Below are 19,871 nucleotides of genomic sequence, written 5' to 3'. Positions count from 1 at the left end.
GCCTCACTGTCGGAGGGTCAGTGCTGAGGGAGTGCCGCACTGTCGGAGGGTCAGTGCTGAGGGTGCGCCGCACTGTCGGAGGGTCAGTGCTGAGGGAGCGCCTCACTGTCGGAGGGTCAGTGCTGAGGGAGCGCCGCACTGTCGGAGGGTCAGTGCTGAGGGAGCGCCTCACTGTCGGAGGGTCAGTGCTGAGGGAGCGCCGCACTGTCGGAGGGTCAGTGCTGAGGGAGCGCCTCACTGTCGGAGGGTCAGTGCTGAGGGAGTGCCGCACTGTGGGAGGGTCAGTGCTGAGGGAGCGCCTCACTGTCGGAGGGTCAGTGCTGAGGTAGCGCCACACTGTCGAAGGGTCAGTGCTGAGGGAGCGCCTCTCTGTCGGAGGGTCAGTGCTGAGGGAGCGCCGCACTGTGGGAGGGTCAGTGCTGAGGGAGCGCCTCACTGTCGGAGGGTCAGTGCTGAGGGAGCGCCACACTGTCGAAGGGTCAGTGCTGAGGGAGCGCCTCTCTGTCGGAGGGTCAGTGCTGAGGGAGCGCCGCACTGTCGGAGGGTCAGTGCTGAGGGAGCGCTGCACTGTCGGAGGGTCAGTGCTGAGGGAGCGCCAAACTGTCGGAGGGTCAGTGCTCAGGGAGCGCCGCACTGTCGGAGGGTCAGTGCTGAGGGAGCGCCGCACTGTCAGAGGGTCAGTGCTGAGGGAGCGCCGCACTGTCGGAGGGTCAGTGCTGAGGGAGCGCCTCACTGTCAGAGGGTCAGTGCTGAGGGAGCGCCTCACTGTCGGAGGGTCAGTGCTGAGGGAGTGCCGCACTGTGGGAGGGTCAGTGCTGAGGGAGCGCCTCACTGTCGGAGGGTCAGTGCTGAGGGAGCGCCACACTGTCGAAGGGTCAGTGCTGAGGGAGCGCCTCCCTGTCGGAGGGTCAGTGCTGAGGGAGCGCCGCACTGTCGGAGGGTCAGTGCTGAGGGAGCGTCGCACTGTCGGAGGGTCAGTGCTGAGGGAGCGCTGCACTGTCGGAGGGTCAGTGCTGAGGGAGCGCCAAACTGTCAGAGGGTCAGTGCTGAGGGTGCGCCGCACTGTCGGAGGGTCAGTGCTGAGGGAGCGCCTCACTGTTGGAGGGTCAGTGCTGAGGGAGCGCCTCACTGTCGGAGGGCCTCACTGTCGGAGGGTCAGTGCTCAGGGAGCGCCGCACTGTCGGAGGGTCAGTGCTGAGGGAGCGCGGCACTGTCGGAGGGTCAGTGCTGAGGGAGCGCCTCACTGTTGGAGGGTCAGTGCTGAGGGAGCGCCTCACTGTCGGAGGGTCAGTGCTCAGGGAGCGCCGCATTGTCGGAGGGTCAGTGCTGAGGGAGCGCGGCACTGTCGGAGGGTCAGTGCTGAGGGAGCGTCTCACTGTCGGAGGGTCAATGCTGAGGGAGCGCCGCACTGTCGGAGGGTCAGTGCTGAGGGAGCGCCGCACTGTTGGAGGGTCAGTGCTGAAGGAGCGCCTCACTGTCGGAGGGTCAGTGCTGAGGGTGCGCCGCACTGTCGGAGGGTCAGTGCTGAGGGAGCGCCTCACTGTCGGAGGGTCAGTGCTGACGGAGCGCCGCACTGTCGGAGGGTCAGTGCTGAGGGAGCGCCTCACTGTCGGAGGGTCACTGCTGAGGGAGCGCCTCACTGTCGGAGGGTCAGTGCTGAGGGAGCGCCTCACTGTCAGAGGGTCAGTGCTGAGGGAGCGCCGCACTGTCGGAGGGTCAATGCTGAGGGTGCGCCGCACTGTCGGAGGGTCAGTGCTGAGGGAGCGCCGCACTGTCGGAGGGTCAGTGCTGAGGGAGCGCCGCACTGTCGGAGGTTCAGTGCTGAGGGAGCGCCACACTGTCGGAGGGTCAGTGCTGAGGGAGCGCCTCACTGTCGGAGGGTCAGTGCTGAGGGAGCGCCGCACTGTCGGAGGGTCAGTGCTGAGGGAGCGCCGCACTGTGTGAGGTTCGGTGCTGAGGGAGTGCTGCACTGTCGGAGGGTCAGTGCTGAGGGAGCGCCGCACTGTCGGAGGGTCAGTGCTGAGGGAGCGCCGCACTGTCGGAGGGTCAGTGCTGAGGGAGCGCCGCACTGTCGGAGGGTCAGTGCTGAGGGAGCGCCTCACTGTCAGAGGGTCAGTGCTGAGGGAGCGCCTCACTGTCGGAGGGTCAGTGCTGAGGGAGTGCCGCACTGTGGGAGGGTCAGTGCTGAGGGAGCGCCTCACTGTCGGAGGGTCACTGCTGAGGGAGCGCCACACTGTCGAAGGGTCAGTGCTGAGGGAGCGCCTCTCTGTCGGAGGGTCAGTGCTGAGGGAGCGCCGCACTGTCGGAGGGTCAGTGCTGAGGGAGCGCTGCACTGTCGGAGGGTCAGTGCTGAGGGAGCGCCAAACTGTCACTGGGTCAGTGCTGAGGGTGCGCCGCACTGTCGGAGGGTCAGTACTGAGGGAGCGCCTCACTGTTGGAGGGTCAGTGCTGAGGGAGCGCCTCACTGTCGGAGGGTCAGTGCTCAGGGAGCGCCGCACTGTCGGAGGGTCAGTGCTGAGGGAGCGCGGCACTGTCGGAGGGTCAGTGCTGAGGGAGCGCCGCACTGTCGGAGGGTCAGTGCTGAGGGAGCGCCGCTCTGTCGGAGGGTCAGTGCTGAGGGAGCGCCTCACTGTAAGAGGGTCAGTGCTGAGGGAGCGCCTCACTGTCGGAGGGTCAGTGCTGAGGGAGCGCCTCTCTGTCGGAGGGTCAGTGCTGAGGGAGCGCCGCACTGTCGGAGGGTCAGTGCTGAGGGAGCGCTGCACTGTCGGAGGGTCAGTGCTGAGGGAGCGCCAAACTGTCAGAGGGTCAGTGTGAGAGAGAGACACTGTGGGAAAGAGACAGTGTGAGAGAGAGAGACAGTGTGGGAGAGAGACAGTGTGAGAGAGAGAGAGAGCGTGAGAGAGAGAGAGACAGTGTGAGAGAGAGACAGTGTGGGAAAGAGACAGTGTGAGAGAGAGAGACAGTGTGAGAGAGAGAGAGCGCGTGAGAGAGAGACAGTGTGAGAGAGAGAGAGAGACAGTGTGAGAGAGAGAGACAGTGTGTGAGAGAGAGAGAGAGACAGTGTGAGAGAGAGAGACAGTGAGAGAGAGAGAGAGACAGTGTGAGAGAAACAGTGTGGGAGAGAGAGAGAGACAGTGTGAGAGAGAGAGACAGTGTGTGAGAGAGAGAGAGAGACAGTGTGAGAGAGAGAGACAGTGAGAGAGAGAGAGAGACAGTGTGAGAGAAACAGTGTGGGAGAGAGAGAGAGACAGTGTGAGAGGGAGTGAGAGAGACAGTGTGTGAGAGAGAGAGAGAGAGAGAGACAGTGTGAGAGGGAGAGAGACAGAGCGTGAGAGACAGTGTGAGAGAGAGACAGTGTGAGAGAGAGACAGTGTGAGAGAGAGAGACAGTGTGGGAGAGAGAGAGAGACAGTGTGAGAGAGAGACAGTGTGAGAAAGAGAGAGACAGTGTGTGAGAGAGAGAGAGACAGTGTGTGAGAGAGAGAGAGACAGTGTGTGAGAGAGAGAGAAAGAGACAGTGTGAGAGAGGGAGAGTGTGAGAGAGAGAGAGAGACAGTGTGAGAAAGAGACAGTGTGAGAGAGACAGTGTGAGAGAGAGGGAGAGACTGTGTGAGAGAGAGACAGTGTGAGAGAGAGAGAGAGACAGTGTGAGAGAGAGACAGTGTGAGAGAGAGACAGTGTGTGAAAGAGGGAGACAGTGTGAGAGTGAGAGAGAGACTGTGAGAGAGACAGACAGTTTGGGAAAGAGACAGTGTGAGAGAGACAGTGTGAGAGAGAGACAGCGTGAGAGAGACAGTGTGAGAGAGAGAGAGAGACAGTGTGGGAGAGAGAGAGACAGTGTGGGAGAGAGAGAGAGACAGTGTGAGAGAGAGACAGTGTGTGAGAGAGACAGTGTGAGAGAGAGAGAGGGACAGTGTGAGAGAGAGAGGGACAGTGTGAGAGAGAGAGGGACAGTGTGAGAGAGAGACAGTGTGAGAGAGAGACAGTGTGTGAGAGAGGGAGACAGTGTGAGAGTGAGAGAGAGACTGTGAGAGAGACAGACAGTGTGGGAAAGAGACAGTGTGAGAGAGACAGTGTGAGAGAGAGACAGCGTGAGGGAGACAGTGTTAGAGAGAGACATCGTGTGAGAGAGAGAGAGATAGTGTGAGAGAGACAGTGTGAGAGAGACAGTGTGAGAGAGAGTGTGGGTGTGAGAGAGGGAGAGAGAGTGACAGTGTGAGAGAAAGAGAGACAGTGTGTGAGAGAGAGACAGTGTGTGAGAGAGAGACAGTGTGAGAGAGAGAGACACTGTGAGAGAGAGAGACAGTGTGAGAGAGAGAGACAGTGTGAGAGAGAGAGACAGTGTGTGAGAGAGAGAGAGAGCGTGTGAGAGGGAGAGAGAGAGACAGTGTGAGAGAGAGAGAGACTGTGTGAGAGAGAGACAGTGTGAGAGAGAGAGACAGTGTGGGAAAGAGAGACAGTGTGAGAGAGAGACAGTGTGAGAGAGAGACAGTGTGAGACAGTGTGGGAGAGAGAGACAGTGTGAGAGGGAGACAGTGAGTGAGAGAGAGACAGAGACAGTGTGAGAGAGACAGAGCGTGAGAGACAGTTAGAGAGAGACAGTGTGAGAGAGAGACAGTGTGAGAGAGAGAGACAGTGTGAGAGAGAGACAGTGTGAGAGAGAGAGAGACAGTGTGTGAGAGAGAGAGGGACAGTGTGTGAGAGAGAGAGAGACAGTGTGAGAGAGGGAGAGTGTGAGAGAGAGAGAGAGAGACTGTGTGAGAAAGAGACAGTGCGAGAGAGAGACAGTGTGAGAGAGAGGGAGAGACTGTGTGAGAGAGAGACAGTGTGAGAGAGAGAGAGACAGTGTGTGAGAGAGAGAGAGAGAGAGAGAGTGAGAGGGAGAGAGAGAGACAGTGTGTGAGAGAGAGAGAGAGAGAGAGACAGTGTGAGAGGGAGAGAGACAGAGCGTGAGAGACAGTGTGAGAGAGAGACAGTGTGAGAGAGAGACAGTGTGAGAGAGAGAGACAGTGTGGGAGAGAGAGAGAGACAGTGTGAGAGAGAGACAGTGTGAGAGAGAGAGAGACAGTGCGTGAGAAAGAGAGAGACAGTGTGTGAGAGAGAGAGAAAGAGACAGTGTGATAGAGGGAGACAGTGTGAGAGAGAGAGAGAGACAGTGTGAGAAAGAGACAGTGTGAGAGCGAGAGAGAGACAGTGTGAGAGAGAGAGAGACAGTGTGAGAGAGAGATGGTGTGAGAGAGAGACAGTGTGTGAGAGAGAGACAGTGTGAGAGAGAGACAGTGTGAGAGAGAGGGAGAGACTGTGTGAGAGTGACAGTGAGAGAGAGAGAGAGACAGTGTGAGAGAGAGAGAGACAGTGTGAGAGAGAGATGGTGTGAGAGAGAGACAGTGTGTGAGAGAGACAGTGTGTGAGAGAGAGAGATGGTGTGAGAGAGAGACAGTGTGTGAGAGAGACAGTGTGTGAGAGAGAGACAGTGTGTGAGAGAGAGACAGTGTGAGAGAGAGAGACAGTGTGAGAGAGAGAGACAGTGTGAGTGAGAGAGACAGTGAGAGAGAGACAGAGACAGTGTGAGAGAGAGAGACAGTGCGTGAGAGAGGGAGAAACTGTGTGAGAGAGAGACAGTGTGAGAGAGAGAGACAGTGTGGGAGAGAGAGAGAGGCAGTGTGGGAGAGAGACAGTGTGGGAAAGAGACTGTGAGAGAGAGAGAGAGAGAGACAGTGTGAGAGACTGTGAGAGAGAGAGAGACAGTGTGAGAAAGAGACAGTGTGAGAGAGACAGTGTGAGAGAGAGGGAGAGACTGTGTGAGAGAGAGATAGTGTGAGAGAGACAGTGTGAGAGAGACAGTGTGAGAGAGAGTGTGGGTGTGAGAGAGGGAGAGAGAGTGACAGTGTGAGAGAAAGAGAGACAGTGTGTGAGAGAGAGACAGTGTGTGAGAGAGAGACAGTGTGAGAGAGAGAGACACTGTGAGAGAGAGAGACAGTGTGAGAGAGAGAGACAGTGTGAGAGAGAGAGACAGTGTGTGAGAGAGAGAGAGAGCGTGTGAGAGGGAGAGAGAGAGACAGTGTGAGAGAGAGAGAGAGACTGTGTGAGAGAGAGACAGTGTGAGAGAGAGAGACAGTGTGGGAAAGAGAGACAGTGTGAGAGAGAGACAGTGTGAGAGAGAGACAGTGTGAGACAGTGTGGGAGAGAGAGACAGTGTGAGAGGGAGACAGTGAGTGAGAGAGAGACAGAGACAGTGTGAGAGAGACAGAGCGTGAGAGACAGTGTGAGAGAGACAGTGTGAGAGAGAGACAGTGTGAGAGAGAGAGACAGTGTGAGAGAGAGACAGTGTGAGAGAGAGAGAGACAGTGTGTGAGAGAGAGAGAGACAGTGTGTGAGAGAGAGAGAGACAGTGTGAGAGAGGGAGAGTGTGAGAGAGAGAGAGAGAGACTGTGTGAGAAAGAGACAGTGTGAGAGAGAGACAGTGTGAGAGAGAGGGAGAGACTGTGTGAGAGAGAGACAGTGTGAGAGAGAGAGAGACAGTGTGTGAGAGAGAGAGAGAGAGAGAGAGTGAGAGGGAGAGAGAGAGACAGTGTGTGAGAGAGAGAGAGAGAGAGAGACAGTGTGAGAGGGAGAGAGACAGAGCGTGAGAGACAGTGTGAGAGAGAGACAGTGTGAGAGAGAGACAGTGTGAGAGAGAGAGACAGTGTGGGAGAGAGAGAGAGACAGTGTGAGAGAGAGACAGTGTGAGAGAGAGAGAGACAGTGTGTGAGAGAGAGAGAGACAGTGTGTGAGAGAGAGAGAAAGAGACAGTGTGATAGAGGGAGACAGTGTGAGAGAGAGAGAGAGACAGTGTGAGAAAGAGACAGTGTGAGAGCGAGAGAGAGACAGTGTGAGAGAGAGAGAGACAGTGTGAGAGAGAGATGGTGTGAGAGAGAGACAGTGTGTGAGAGAGAGACAGTGTGAGAGAGAGACAGTGTGAGAGAGAGGAAGAGACTGTGTGAGAGAGACAGTGAGAGAGAGAGAGAGAGAGACAGTGTGAGAGAGAGAGAGACAGTGTGAGAGAGAGATGGTGTGAGAGAGAGACAGTGTGTGAGAGAGACAGTGTGTGAGAGAGAGAGATGGTGTGAGAGAGAGACAGTGTGTGAGAGAGACAGTGTGTGAGAGAGAGACAGTGTGTGAGAGAGAGACAGTGTGAGAGAGAGAGACAGTGTGAGAGAGAGAGACAGTGTGAGTGAGAGAGACAGTGAGAGAGAGACAGAGACAGTGTGAGAGAGAGAGACAGTGCGTGAGAGAGGGAGAAACTGTGTGAGAGAGAGACAGTGTGAGAGAGAGAGACAGTGTGGGAGAGAGAGAGAGGCAGTGTGGGAGAGAGACAGTGTGGGAAAGAGACTGTGTGAGAGAGAGAGAGAGAGACAGTGTGAGAGACTGTGAGAGAGAGAGACAGTTTGAGAGAGAGAGTGTGTGTGAGAGAGAGAGAGAGTGTGTGAGAGAGAGAGAAAGAGACAGTGTGAGAGAGGGAGACAGTGTGAGAGAGAGACACTGTGGGAAAGAGATAGTGTGAGAGAGAGAGAGAGAGACAGTGTGGGAGAGAGAGACAGTGTGGGAGAGAGACAGTGTGGGAAAGAGACTGTGTGAGAGAGAGAGAGAGAGAGAGAGACAGTGTGAGAGACTGTGAGAGAGAGAGACAGTTTGAGAGAGAGAGTGTGTGTGTGAGAGAGAGAGAGTGTGTGAGAGAGAGAGAAAGAGACAGTGTGAGAGAGGGAGACAGTGTGAGAGACACTGTGGGAAACAGACAGTGTGAGAGAGAGAGAGAGAGCGTGAGAGAGAGACAGTGTGGGAGAGACAGTGTTAGAGAGACAGTGTGAGAGAGAGTGTGGGTGTGAGAGAGAGAGGGAGAGAGAGAGAGTGACAGTGTGAGAGAAAGAGACAGTGTGTGAGAGAGAGAGAGACAGTGTGAGAGAGAGAGAGTGATAGTGTGAGAGAGACAGTGTGAGAGAGACAGTGTGAGAGAGAGTGTGGGTGTGAGAGAGAGAGGGAGAGAGAGTGACAGTGTGAGAGAAAGAGAGACAGTGTGTGTGAGAGAGAGAGACAGTGTGAGAGAGAGAGAGAGAGACACTGTGAGAGAGAGACAGTGTAAGAGAGAGAGATACAGTGTGAGAGAGGGAGACAGTGTGAGAGAGAGAGACAGTGTGAGCGAGAGAGAGAGAGAGAGAGAGTGAGAGGGAGATAGAGAGACAGTGTGAGAGAGAGAGAGAGACTGTGTGAGAGAGAGATAGTGTGAGAGAGAGACAGTGTGGGAAAGAGAGACAGTGTGAGAGAGAGACAGTGTGAGAGAGAGACAGTGTGAGACAGTGTGGGAGAGAGAGAGACAGTGTGAGAGAGAGAGAGAGAGAGAGACAGTGTGAGAGGGAGAGAGACAGAGCGTGAGAGACAATGTGAGAGAGAGACAGTGTGAGAGAGAGACAGTGTGAGAGAGAGGGAGAGACTGTGTGAGAGAGAGACAGTGTGTGAGAGAGACAGTGCGTGAGAGAGGGAGAAACTGTGTGAGAGAGAGACAGTGTGAGAGAGAGAGAGAGACAGTGTGGGAGAGAGAGAGGGACAGTGTGGGAGAGAGAGAGAGACAGTGTGGGAAAGAGACTGTGTGAGAGAGAGAGAGACAGTGTGAGAGAGAGAGAGAGAGCGTGAGAGAGAGAGTGTGTGTGAGTGAGAGAGTGTGTGAGAGAGAGAGAAAGAGACAGTGTGAGAGAGGGAGAGAGAGAGAGACAGTGTGAGAGGGAGAGAGACAGAGCGTGAGAGACAATGTGAGAGAGAGACAGTGTGAGAGAGAGACAGTGTGAGAGAGAGGGAGAGACTGTGTGAGAGAGAGACAGTGTGTGAGAGAGACAGTGCGTGAGAGAGGGAGAAACTGTGTGAGAGAGAGACAGTGTGAGAGAGAGAGAGAGACAGTGTGGGAGAGAGAGAGGGACAGTGTGGGAGAGAGAGAGAGACAGTGTGGGAAAGAAACTGTGTGAGAGAGAGAGAGACAGTGTGAGGGAGAGAGAGCGTGAGAGAGAGAGTGTGTGTGAGTGAGAGAGTGTGTGAGAGAGAGAGAAAGAGACAGTGTGAGAGAGGGAGACAGTGTGAGAGAGAGACACTGTGGGAAAGAGACAGTGTGAGAGAGAGAGACAGTGTGGGAGAGAGACAGTGTGAGAGAGAGAGAGAGCGTGAGAGAGAGAGACAGTGTGAGAGAGAGACAGTGTGGGAAAGAGACAGTGTGAGAGAGAGAGACAGTGTGAGAGAGAGAGAGCGCGTGAGAGAGAGACAGTGTGAGAGAGAGAGAGAGACAGTGTGAGAGAGAGAGACAGTGTGTGAGAGAGAGAGAGAGACAGTGTGAGAGAGAGAGACAGTGAGAGAGAGAGAGAGACAGTGTGAGAGAGACAGTGTGAGACAGTGTGGGAGAGAGAGAGAGGGACAGTGTGAGAGGGAGTGAGAGAGACAGTGTGTGAGAGAGAGAGAGAGAGAGAGACAGTGTGAGAGGGAGAGAGACAGAGCGTGAGAGACAGTGTGAGAGAGAGACAGTGTGAGAGAGAGACAGTGTGAGAGAGAGAGACAGTGTGGGAGAGAGAGAGAGACAGTGTGAGAGACAGTGTGAGAGAGAGAGAGACAGTGTGTGAGAGAGAGAGAGACAGTGTGTGAGAGAGAGAGAGACAGTGTGTGAGAGAGAGAGAAAGAGACAGTGTGAGAGAGGGAGAGTGTGAGAGAGAGAGACAGTGTGAGAAAGAGACAGTGTGAGAGAGACAGTGTGAGAGAGAGGGAGAGACTGTGTGAGAGAGAGACAGTGTGAGAGAGAGAGAGAGACAGTGTGAGAGAGAGACAGTGTGAGAGAGAGACAGTGTGTGAAAGAGGGAGACAGTGTGAGAGTGAGAGAGAGACTGTGAGAGAGACAGACAGTGTGGGAAAGAGACAGTGTGAGAGAGACAGTGTGAGAGAGAGACAGCGTGAGAGAGACAGTGTGAGAGAGAGAGAGAGACAGTGTGGGAGAGAGAGAGACAGTGTGGGAGAGAGAGAGAGACTGTGTGAGAGAGAGACAGTGTGGGAAAGAGACAGTGTGAGAGAGAGAGAGGGACAGTGTGAGAGAGAGACAGTGTGAGAGAGAGACAGTGTGTGAGAGAGGGAGACAGTGTGAGAGTGAGAGAGAGACTGTGAGAGAGACAGACAGTGTGGGAAAGAGACAGTGTGAGAGAGACAGTGTGAGAGAGAGACAGCGTGAGAGAGACAGTGTGAGAGAGAGAGACAGTTTGAGAGAGAGAGTGTGTGTGAGAGAGAGAGAGAGTGTGTGAGAGAGAGAGAAAGAGACAGTGTGAGAGAGGGAGACAGTGTGAGAGAGAGACACTGTGGGAAAGAGATAGTGTGAGAGAGAGAGAGAGAGACAGTGTGGGAGAGAGAGACAGTGTGGGAGAGAGACAGTGTGGGAAAGAGACTGTGTGAGAGAGAGAGAGAGAGAGAGACAGTGTGAGAGACTGTGAGAGAGAGAGACAGTTTGAGAGAGAGAGTGTGTGTGTGAGAGAGAGAGAGTGTGTGAGAGAGAGAGAAAGAGACAGTGTGAGAGAGGGAGACAGTGTGAGAGACACTGTGGGAAACAGACAGTGTGAGAGAGAGAGAGAGAGCGTGAGAGAGAGACAGTGTGGGAGAGACAGTGTTAGAGAGACAGTGTGAGAGAGAGTGTGGGTGTGAGAGAGAGAGGGAGAGAGAGAGAGTGACAGTGTGAGAGAAAGAGACAGTGTGTGAGAGAGAGAGAGACAGTGTGAGAGAGAGAGAGTGATAGTGTGAGAGAGACAGTGTGAGAGAGACAGTGTGAGAGAGAGTGTGGGTGTGAGAGAGAGAGGGAGAGAGAGTGACAGTGTGAGAGAAAGAGAGACAGTGTGTGTGAGAGAGAGAGACAGTGTGAGAGAGAGAGAGAGAGACACTGTGAGAGAGAGACAGTGTAAGAGAGAGAGATACAGTGTGAGAGAGGGAGACAGTGTGAGAGAGAGAGACAGTGTGAGCGAGAGAGAGAGAGAGAGAGAGTGAGAGGGAGATAGAGAGACAGTGTGAGAGAGAGAGAGAGACTGTGTGAGAGAGAGATAGTGTGAGAGAGAGACAGTGTGGGAAAGAGAGACAGTGTGAGAGAGAGACAGTGTGAGAGAGAGACAGTGTGAGACAGTGTGGGAGAGAGAGAGACAGTGTGAGAGAGAGAGAGAGACAGTGTGAGAGGGAGAGAGACAGAGCGTGAGAGACAATGTGAGAGAGAGACAGTGTGAGAGAGAGACAGTGTGAGAGAGAGGGAGAGACTGTGTGAGAGAGAGACAGTGTGTGAGAGAGACAGTGCGTGAGAGAGGGAGAAACTGTGTGAGAGAGAGACAGTGTGAGAGAGAGAGAGAGACAGTGTGGGAGAGAGAGAGGGACAGTGTGGGAGAGAGAGAGAGACAGTGTGGGAAAGAGACTGTGTGAGAGAGAGAGAGACAGTGTGAGAGAGAGAGAGAGAGCGTGAGAGAGAGAGTGTGTGTGAGTGAGAGAGTGTGTGAGAGAGAGAGAAAGAGACAGTGTGAGAGAGGGAGAGAGAGACAGTGTGAGAGGGAGAGAGACAGAGCGTGAGAGACAATGTGAGAGAGAGACAGTGTGAGAGAGAGACAGTGTGAGAGAGAGGGAGAGACTGTGTGAGAGAGAGACAGTGTGTGAGAGAGACAGTGCGTGAGAGAGGGAGAAACTGTGTGAGAGAGAGACAGTGTGAGAGAGAGAGAGAGACAGTGTGGGAGAGAGAGAGGGACAGTGTGGGAGAGAGAGAGAGACAGTGTGGGAAAGAAACTGTGTGAGAGAGAGAGAGACAGTGTGAGGGAGAGAGAGCGTGAGAGAGAGAGTGTGTGTGAGTGAGAGAGTGTGTGAGAGAGAGAGAAAGAGACAGTGTGAGAGAGGGAGACAGTGTGAGAGAGAGACACTGTGGGAAAGAGACAGTGTGAGAGAGAGAGACAGTGTGGGAGAGAGACAGTGTGAGAGAGAGAGAGAGCGTGAGAGAGAGAGAGACAGTGTGAGAGAGAGACAGTGTGGGAAAGAGACAGTGTGAGAGAGAGAGACAGTGTGAGAGAGAGAGAGCGCGTGAGAGAGAGACAGTGTGAGAGAGAGAGAGAGACAGTGTGAGAGAGAGAGACAGTGTGTGAGAGAGAGAGAGAGACAGTGTGAGAGAGAGAGACAGTGAGAGAGAGAGAGAGACAGTGTGAGAGAGACAGTGTGAGACAGTGTGGGAGAGAGAGAGAGACAGTGTGAGAGGGAGTGAGAGAGACAGTGTGTGAGAGAGAGAGAGAGAGTGTGTGAGAGAGAGAGAGACAGTGTGTGAGAGAGAGAGAAAGAGACAGTGTGAGAGAGGGAGAGTGTGAGAGAGAGAGAGAGACAGTGTGAGAAAGAGACAGTGTGAGAGAGACAGTGTGAGAGAGAGGGAGAGACTGTGTGAGAGAGAGACAGTGTGAGAGAGAGAGAGAGACAGTGTGAGAGAGAGACAGTGTGAGAGAGAGACAGTGTGTGAAAGAGGGAGACAGTGTGAGAGTGAGAGAGAGACTGTGAGAGAGACAGACAGTGTGGGAAAGAGACAGTGTGAGAGAGACAGTGTGAGAGAGAGACAGCGTGAGAGAGACAGTGTGAGAGAGAGAGAGAGACAGTGTGGGAGAGAGAGAGACAGTGTGGGAGAGAGAGAGAGACAGTGTGAGAGAGAGACAGTGTGTGAGAGAGACAGTGTGAGAGAGAGAGAGGGACAGTGTGAGAGAGAGACAGTGTGAGAGAGAGACAGTGTGTGAGAGAGGGAGACAGTGTGAGAGTGAGAGAGAGACTGTGAGAGAGACAGACAGTGTGGGAAAGAGACAGTGTGAGAGAGACAGTGTGAGAGAGAGACAGCGTGAGAGAGACAGTGTTAGAGAGAGACATCGTGTGAGAGAGAGAGAGATAGTGTGAGAGAGACAGTGTGAGAGAGACAGTGTGAGAGAGAGTGTGGGTGTGAGAGAGGGAGAGAGAGTGACAGTGTGAGAGAAAGAGAGACAGTGTGTGAGAGAGAGACAGTGTGAGAGAGAGAGAGAGACACTGTGAGAGAGAGAGACAGTGTGAGAGAGAGAGACAGTGTGAGAGAGAGAGACAGTGTGTGAGAGAGAGAGAGCGTGTGAGAGGGAGAGAGAGAGACAGTGTGAGAGAGAGAGAGAGACTGTGTGAGAGAGAGACAGTGTGAGAGAGAGAGACAGTGTGGGAAAGGGAGACAGTGTGAGAGAGAGACAGTGTGAGAGAGAGAGACAGTGTGAGACAGTGTGGGAGAGAGAGACAGTGTGAGAGGGAGAGACAGTGAGAGAGAGAGAGACAGAGACAGTGTGAGAGAGACAGCGTGAGAGACAGCGTGAGAGAGAGACAGTGTGAGAGAGAGACAGTGTGAGAGAGAGAGACAGTGTGAGAGAGAGAGACAGTGTGGGAGAGAGAGACAGTTTGAGAGAGAGACAGTGTGAGAGAGAGAGAGACAGTGTGTGAGAGAGAGAGACAGTGTGTGAGAGAGAGAGAAAGAGACAGTGTGAGAGAGAGAGACAGTGTGAGAGACAGTGTGAGAGAGAGGGAGAGACTGTGTGAGAGAAAGACAGTGTAAGAGAGAGAGAGAGAAACAGTGAGAGAGAGAGAGAGACAGTGTGTGAGAGAGAGAGAGTGTGAGAGAGAGAGACAGTGTGAGAGAGAGAGACAGTGTGAGAGAGAGAGACAGTGTGAGAGAGAGACAGTGCGTGAGAGAGGGAGAAACTGTGTGAGAGAGAGACAGTGTGAGAGAGAGAGAGAGACAGTGTGGGAGAGAGAGAGAGACAGTGTGGGAATGAGACTGTGTGAGAGAGAGAGAGAGACAGTGAGAGAGAGAGACAGTGTGAGAGAGAGAGTGTGTGTGAGAGAGAGAGAGAGTGTGTGAGAGAGAGAGAGACAGTGTGAGAGAGAGAGACAGTGTGAGAGAGAGAGAGACAGTGTGAGAGGGAGAGACAGTGTGAGAGAGAGAGATAGTGTGTGAGAGAGAGACTGTGCGAGAGAGACAGTGTGAGAGAGAGAGATAGTGTGTGAGAGAGAGACTGTGCGAGAGAGAGAGACTGTGAGAGAGAGACAGTGAGAGAGTCAGTGTGAGAAAGAGACAGTGTGAGAGAGAGACAGTGTGAGAGAGAGAGAAACAGTGTGAGAGAGACAGTGAGAGAGAGAGAGAGACAGTGTGAGAGAGAGAGACAGTGTGAGAGAGAGAGAGAGACAGTGTGAGAGAGACAGTGTGAGAGAGAGAGAGAGACAGTGTGAGAGAGAGAGACAGTGTGAGAGAGAGAGCGTGAGTGAGAGAGAGAGAGAGCGTGAGAGAGAGAGAGAGAGAGCGTGAGAGAGAGAGACAGTGTGAGAGAGATTCCATAACATTTCCGGTACATTCTTTGTGCGGGATATTCCGATCAAAGACCAGACTCTAACAGTATTGTGGTTCCTGGACCAAACCCCAATATTTTAGCTTATTTGACATGATAAATTGCCCTTACTGTCCAAAGATGTGCAGGTTAGGTTATGGAGATAGAGCAGGGTGAGGTAGGGGGGGGGGGGGGGGAGTGAGGGGGGAGGGGAGATGGGTGGAGTGCTCATTCAAAGAATCAGTGCAAACTCAGTGGATCAAATGGTCTCTTTCTGCACTGTACGAATTCTATGAGAGCGAGTGAGTGAGCGAGTGAGTGAGCGAGTGAGTGTGAGTGAGCGAGCGAGTGTAAATGTGGCTTCATGGTCGAGGGTCCTGGAGAAGGGGAGAGTTGGAAGGAATCCATTGGTTCCTAAGTGTCGGTTTCCTGGGATCCAGATAGAATTCCAAATTGTTACTCCCAACACAAGTCATGCCTGAAGTCAGTTCGGATCAGAGCTGGAGTCAGACAGGGGTGAAACTTTCAATTAAGCGACAAAGTCGGAGGTCATTTCTTGTTGGAGACTACGGCTGATTGGCTCCTTGCCAAGTGCTGGACAAATGGGAGATGAGAGATGATACCACGGAGGATTTGGATTCGTAAATAATTGAAAATTCAGGAATCTATGCAAGTTGGATGTATTGAACGTTTTGTGGTCAGTTTGTGTGTGTATGTATGTTTATCTGGTCAAACCAGAATAAACTAGTTTGCAATTGCGGTCTTTAAACTCCATGCAAAACACAGTCTATTTTTTTTCTTCGTTGGCAAAGACATCACGGTATCGACCCCTCATCATCTTTATTCCTGTTCCTGAAACAGGTAGTACCTTCCCCCTCCGACTCTCCCCCAAACCCAGCCAGGTGAGGGGCTACGCGAGTTGAGGTTTTACAACGTAGCGAGAGAGTCGAGTTAACGTGCGTCTCCGTCTCTGTTTTCCACAGATGATCCACCCGCCTACACCCCCTGAAGCCGGACGAGCGAGATAGCGAGTTGTGTGGAGCCCCGTTCCGCCCCCTCGAGCCTGTCCCGTCATACCAGCCAGATCGCGGCTGATTTCAACTCCATCTAGTGCGCCTCGGGTCCGTAACCCTTAATCCCCCCTTACCCAACACAAATCCACCAGTCTTAGCGTTTACAAAATTCCACGTGACTCCTCAACACCTTATTGTGAGGGATGTCGGGTTGGGGGGGGGGGGGGGAGAGTTTACAGATTTTGACTCCTTTTAATGGGAAGCAACTTACGAGTCTTCCTGATGGAAAGAGACATGGACAGATTGCAGGATTCCCAAGAGTAAAGAGAACAACAATTTATACTATGCGGGAAGAGACTACGGATTCCTTGGCAGCCGAACCCTGATTGGTACAGGTGTTGGCATGGAGAATGCAGCAGGGAACAGTTAACTGCCAAGCTATTGTTCCGATTCAAACCAGACTCTGATCGATCAAGGTATTGCCATGGGGAATGCACCAGGGAATGGCTGTCACTCCCCTCCCCCTTCACCCAAGCTACCAGCACGCATGAGGCAGTCACACTGCCAAACCCGACCAGTAATCTTAAATTGATTGTTGGTGTGATTCATAGCAAAATCAGGATTGGTGGGGGAGAAAAGAGACATGTCAAGGCTTTTCTTCAGGACACGTCAAGAGGAAAACAACAATTTGTACTTGATGAGATGAGAAGGGAACACTGAAGTGGACTCTGACGGAGGAAGTACAAGCTGATGGCGACCGAAAATTAACTGCCAAGCATTGTTTGAAAATCAAACCAGGCAGCTTGACCCCTAGGAGTCAAGGTGTCGCCCTGAGGAATGAACCAGTAAATGACTGTCGGTAATTTTGGTCGACTGAAACAGACGCAATGTGTGTACGTGTTCTTTCTGTCCGCAGGGAACTGTGTCCCGTGTATCAATACATGTAGCTTCCAGTATACACAAATGCGCCACACTGCGAGCCTGATCGACAATCCTAAATTGGTCGTCAGTGGAATTTTGAGGGCTACGTAGCAAAATGCTGTCCAATCACAGGTTACATCGGATGCTGGACACTGTTTTGCGCGCACTGTTTTGGGGATGGACTGTGCCTCACCTAATGCAAACGGCGGCTGAGACGCGCAGTTTGATACCACCCGCCCGTCTTTTCTGGGACGCTCTGTGACGAATGTAGGATTTTCAGATATATTATAGATAATTAGTGCGGAAAGGGTTAAAACCTGGGGTTAGTGGAGGACAGGTGCGAGCTCTGGCTGACCATGTGCGCACGTTCTGGTCGTGTCCTAAGCTAGTGGGCTCATGGGACCCCTTTAGCACCATGTCGACGATTCTGAAGGCACAGCTGGAGCCGTGCCCACTCGTGGCCAGATTCGGGGTGTCAGACCTGCCGGAGCTGTGACGGGGGCCAATGTCCTGGTCTTCGCCTCGCCGATTGCCAGGAAGCCGGTACTGCTGGGGGGGAGGGGAGGGGAGGGTGGGGGGGGGGGGGGGGGGTTGTCACCCAGTGCCTCGGTGTGTGCCTGGGTGTTCCTTGACCTCGAGAAAGTCAAGTCCACCCTGAGGGGCAGCAATCGAGGGGTTCTCTCGGAGATGCCACCCATTCATTGTTTACTTCGAGGAATTGGTCACCGTTAGTTGTGGAAGCGGGGGGGGGGTGGGGGGGGGGGTTGGGGAAGGGGGGAGGGGTTGGGTTCTGCAATGGGTTGTTTTATGTTTTGGTATTCTTTGTCTGTAACTGAGTTTATTCTTTCTTGTGCTTTTGTATTGTATAAAGTGAAAACTGTGAATAAAAATATTTTGTAGGAAAAGCCTGTGCTGGTCGTGTTTATAAAGAATCCTCGGTTGAAAGGTTTTGGCCGCCGGGGATGCAATTAAAGTATCGTAAAAGTTTGGGCTAATGGAATGTTGTTTGAATTGAGGAGATTCCCTGTGGAGTTCATTAGGTTTCAGCTTGGGAAGGTGATGTAATCGCTGGGAGGAGAAAAGGTATCGGGCATTTTGCTGTAAAGCAGCGTTAGTTGAGTGTCAGTGGGAGATGTGAGACAGGGTGCAGAGCTGGGCTGAGAAGTGGCAGATGGAGTTCAACCTTGATAAATGTGAAGTGGTTCATTTTGGACGGTCGAATTTGAATGCTGAATACAGGGTTAAAGGCAGGATTCTTGGAAGTGTGGAGGAACAGAGGGGTCTTGGGGTCCACGTACATAGATCCCTCAAAGTTGCCACCCAGGTTGATAGGGTTAAGAAGGCGTATGGTGTGTTGGCTTTCATTAACAGGGGGATTGAGTTTAAGAGCCGTGAGGTTTTGCTGCAGCTTTATAAAACCCTGGTTAGACCACACTTGGAATATTGTGTCCAGTTCTGGTCGCCTCATTATAGGAAGGATGTGGATGCTTTGGAGAGGGTACAGAGGAGATTTACCAGGATGCTGCCTGGACTGGAGGGCATGTCTTATGAAGAAAGGTTGACGAATCGGGCTTTTCTCACAGGAGCGAAGAAGGAAGAGAGGTGACTTGATAGAGGTGTACAAGGTGATGAGAGGCATGGATAGAGTGGACAGCCAGAGACTTTTCCTCAGCGTGGAAATGGCTGTCACGAGGGGACATAATTTTAAGGTGATTGGAGGAAGGTATAGGGGAGATGTCAGAGTCGGTTCTTTACACAGAGAGTGGTGGCTGTGTGGAATGCACTGCCAGCAGAGGTGGTGGAGTCGGAGTCATTAGGGGCATTTAAGCGACTCTTGGACAGGCACATGGACTGCAGTAAATTGAAGGGGTGTAGGTTGGTTGATCTTAGATTAGGATAAATGGTCAACACAACATTGTGGGCTTAAGGGCCTGTACTGTGCTGTACTGTTCCATGTGAAGGGTCTCAGTTCAGTTAAAAGATATGTCTGTAGCTAGATTAGCAGTTTCTTTCCAGGCAGTTCAGAAGAGGGTGAATAGGTGAGCTGAAGCAAACTCGAGCAGCTTTTGAAGAAATACAGCCACAGTTTCTGCATGGTTCTGACAGGAGTCAGATCTCATCTTTAAAGCAGTGTCTCTCTTTCTCAAAGAACATCTCTGTAAAGCAGGTATTCCTGAGGGCTAGCTGTATTTAACAGTGGATTGAGAGGTGAGATTATTCTTGTTGTTTGAGTGGGAATAAAGATAGCAGTTGAGGGTTACTGTATTCACTTTATTGAGTAGCATTGCTAAGGGGTAATTGTAAGCTATTTTCTGGTGTGATGTTAAAGATATTTTAATTCTGTGTTAGGAATGAAGTCACTCCTGGAGCGAGGAGTCCCATCCTCACAGTCTTACAAAATTAAAATAAAATATTGGGTCCCGGATCCGAGCCACTGTTGGGACCTGGGGAATTGTGGGAAACAATGACGAGGGAAAACAGATCAATGGAATAAATGAAGATAAACTGACAGAAATAAAAATACAGTTAAGGTGGAGGAGAGAGTTCACAGCCGGAAGTTGAACTCAATGTTGAGTCCGGGAGGCTGACACGAGCCTAATCTCTTAACGGCCACTCTCAGCACTCGTCTCGGCCTTTCCTGAGAGTTCCAACCTCTCCTTTCTGGGATCATCCTTGGAAATCTTTTTCACACCTTCTCCAGTGTCTGTATATGCTTTTTATAATGCGGAGACGGGAACTGTGCAGGGTATTCCAAGTGGGATAGGGAGACCGGAACTGTGCGCAGTATTCCGAGTGGGATAGGGAGACCGGAACTGTGCATGGTATTCCGAGTGGGATAGGGAGACCGGAACTGTGCACAGTATTCCGAGTGGGATAGGGAGACCGGAACTGTGCATGGTATTCCGAGTGGGATAGGGAGACCGGAACTGTGCGCAGTATTCCGAGTGGGATAGGGAGACCGGAACTGTGCATGGTATTCCGAGTGGGATAGGGAGACCGGAACTGTGCGCAGTATTCCGAGTGGGATAGGGAGACCGGAACTGTGCGCAGTATTCCGAGTGGGATAGGGAGACTGGAACTGTGCGCAGTATTCCGAGTGGGATAGGGAGACCAGAACTGTGCGCAGTGTTCCAAGTGGAATGCGGGGACAGGAACTGAGCTCAGTATTCCGAATGGGACAGGGAGGCGGGAACTGTGCGCAGTATTCCAAGTGGGATAGGGAGACTGGAACTGTGCACAGTATCCCGAGTGGAATGCGGGGATAGGAACTGTGCTCAGTATTCCGAGTGGGATAGGGAGGCGGGAACTGTGCACAGTATTCCGAGTGGGATTGGGAGACCGGAACTGTGCACAGTATTCCGAGTGGGATTGGGAGACCGGAACTGTGCTCAGTATTCCAAGTGGGATAGGGAGACCAGAACTGTGCACAGTATTCCAAGTGGGATAGGGAGACAGGAACTGTGCACAGTATTCCGAGTGGGATTGGGAGACCGGAACTGTGCGCAGTATTCCAAGTGGGATAGGGAGACCAGAGATGTGCACAGTATTCCAAGTGGAAT

General features: G+C 52.7%; 1 protein-coding gene across 1 annotated transcript in view; it reads left to right on the top strand.

Annotated features, from left to right (window-relative positions):
* LOC140398940 (proteolipid protein 2-like) overlaps window positions 1–16,862 on the top strand; it is a 45,865-nt gene extending 29,003 nt beyond the window's left edge. The window contains exon 5 of the mRNA XM_072487931.1: window positions 15,361–16,862. Coding sequence (XP_072344032.1) covers window positions 15,361–15,386 — 26 coding nt within the window. The 3' untranslated portion in view covers window positions 15,387–16,862. The remainder of the gene's footprint in view (window positions 1–15,360) is intronic.
* The last annotated feature ends 3,009 nt before the right edge of the window (window positions 16,863–19,871 follow it).

This window comes from Scyliorhinus torazame, chromosome 22, assembly GCF_047496885.1.
Source record: "Scyliorhinus torazame isolate Kashiwa2021f chromosome 22, sScyTor2.1, whole genome shotgun sequence".
Taxonomy (NCBI): Eukaryota; Metazoa; Chordata; class Chondrichthyes; order Carcharhiniformes; family Scyliorhinidae; genus Scyliorhinus; species Scyliorhinus torazame.
The sequence above is the reverse complement of the archived record's forward strand: the minus strand, read 5'-3'. Positions and strand labels throughout refer to the sequence as shown.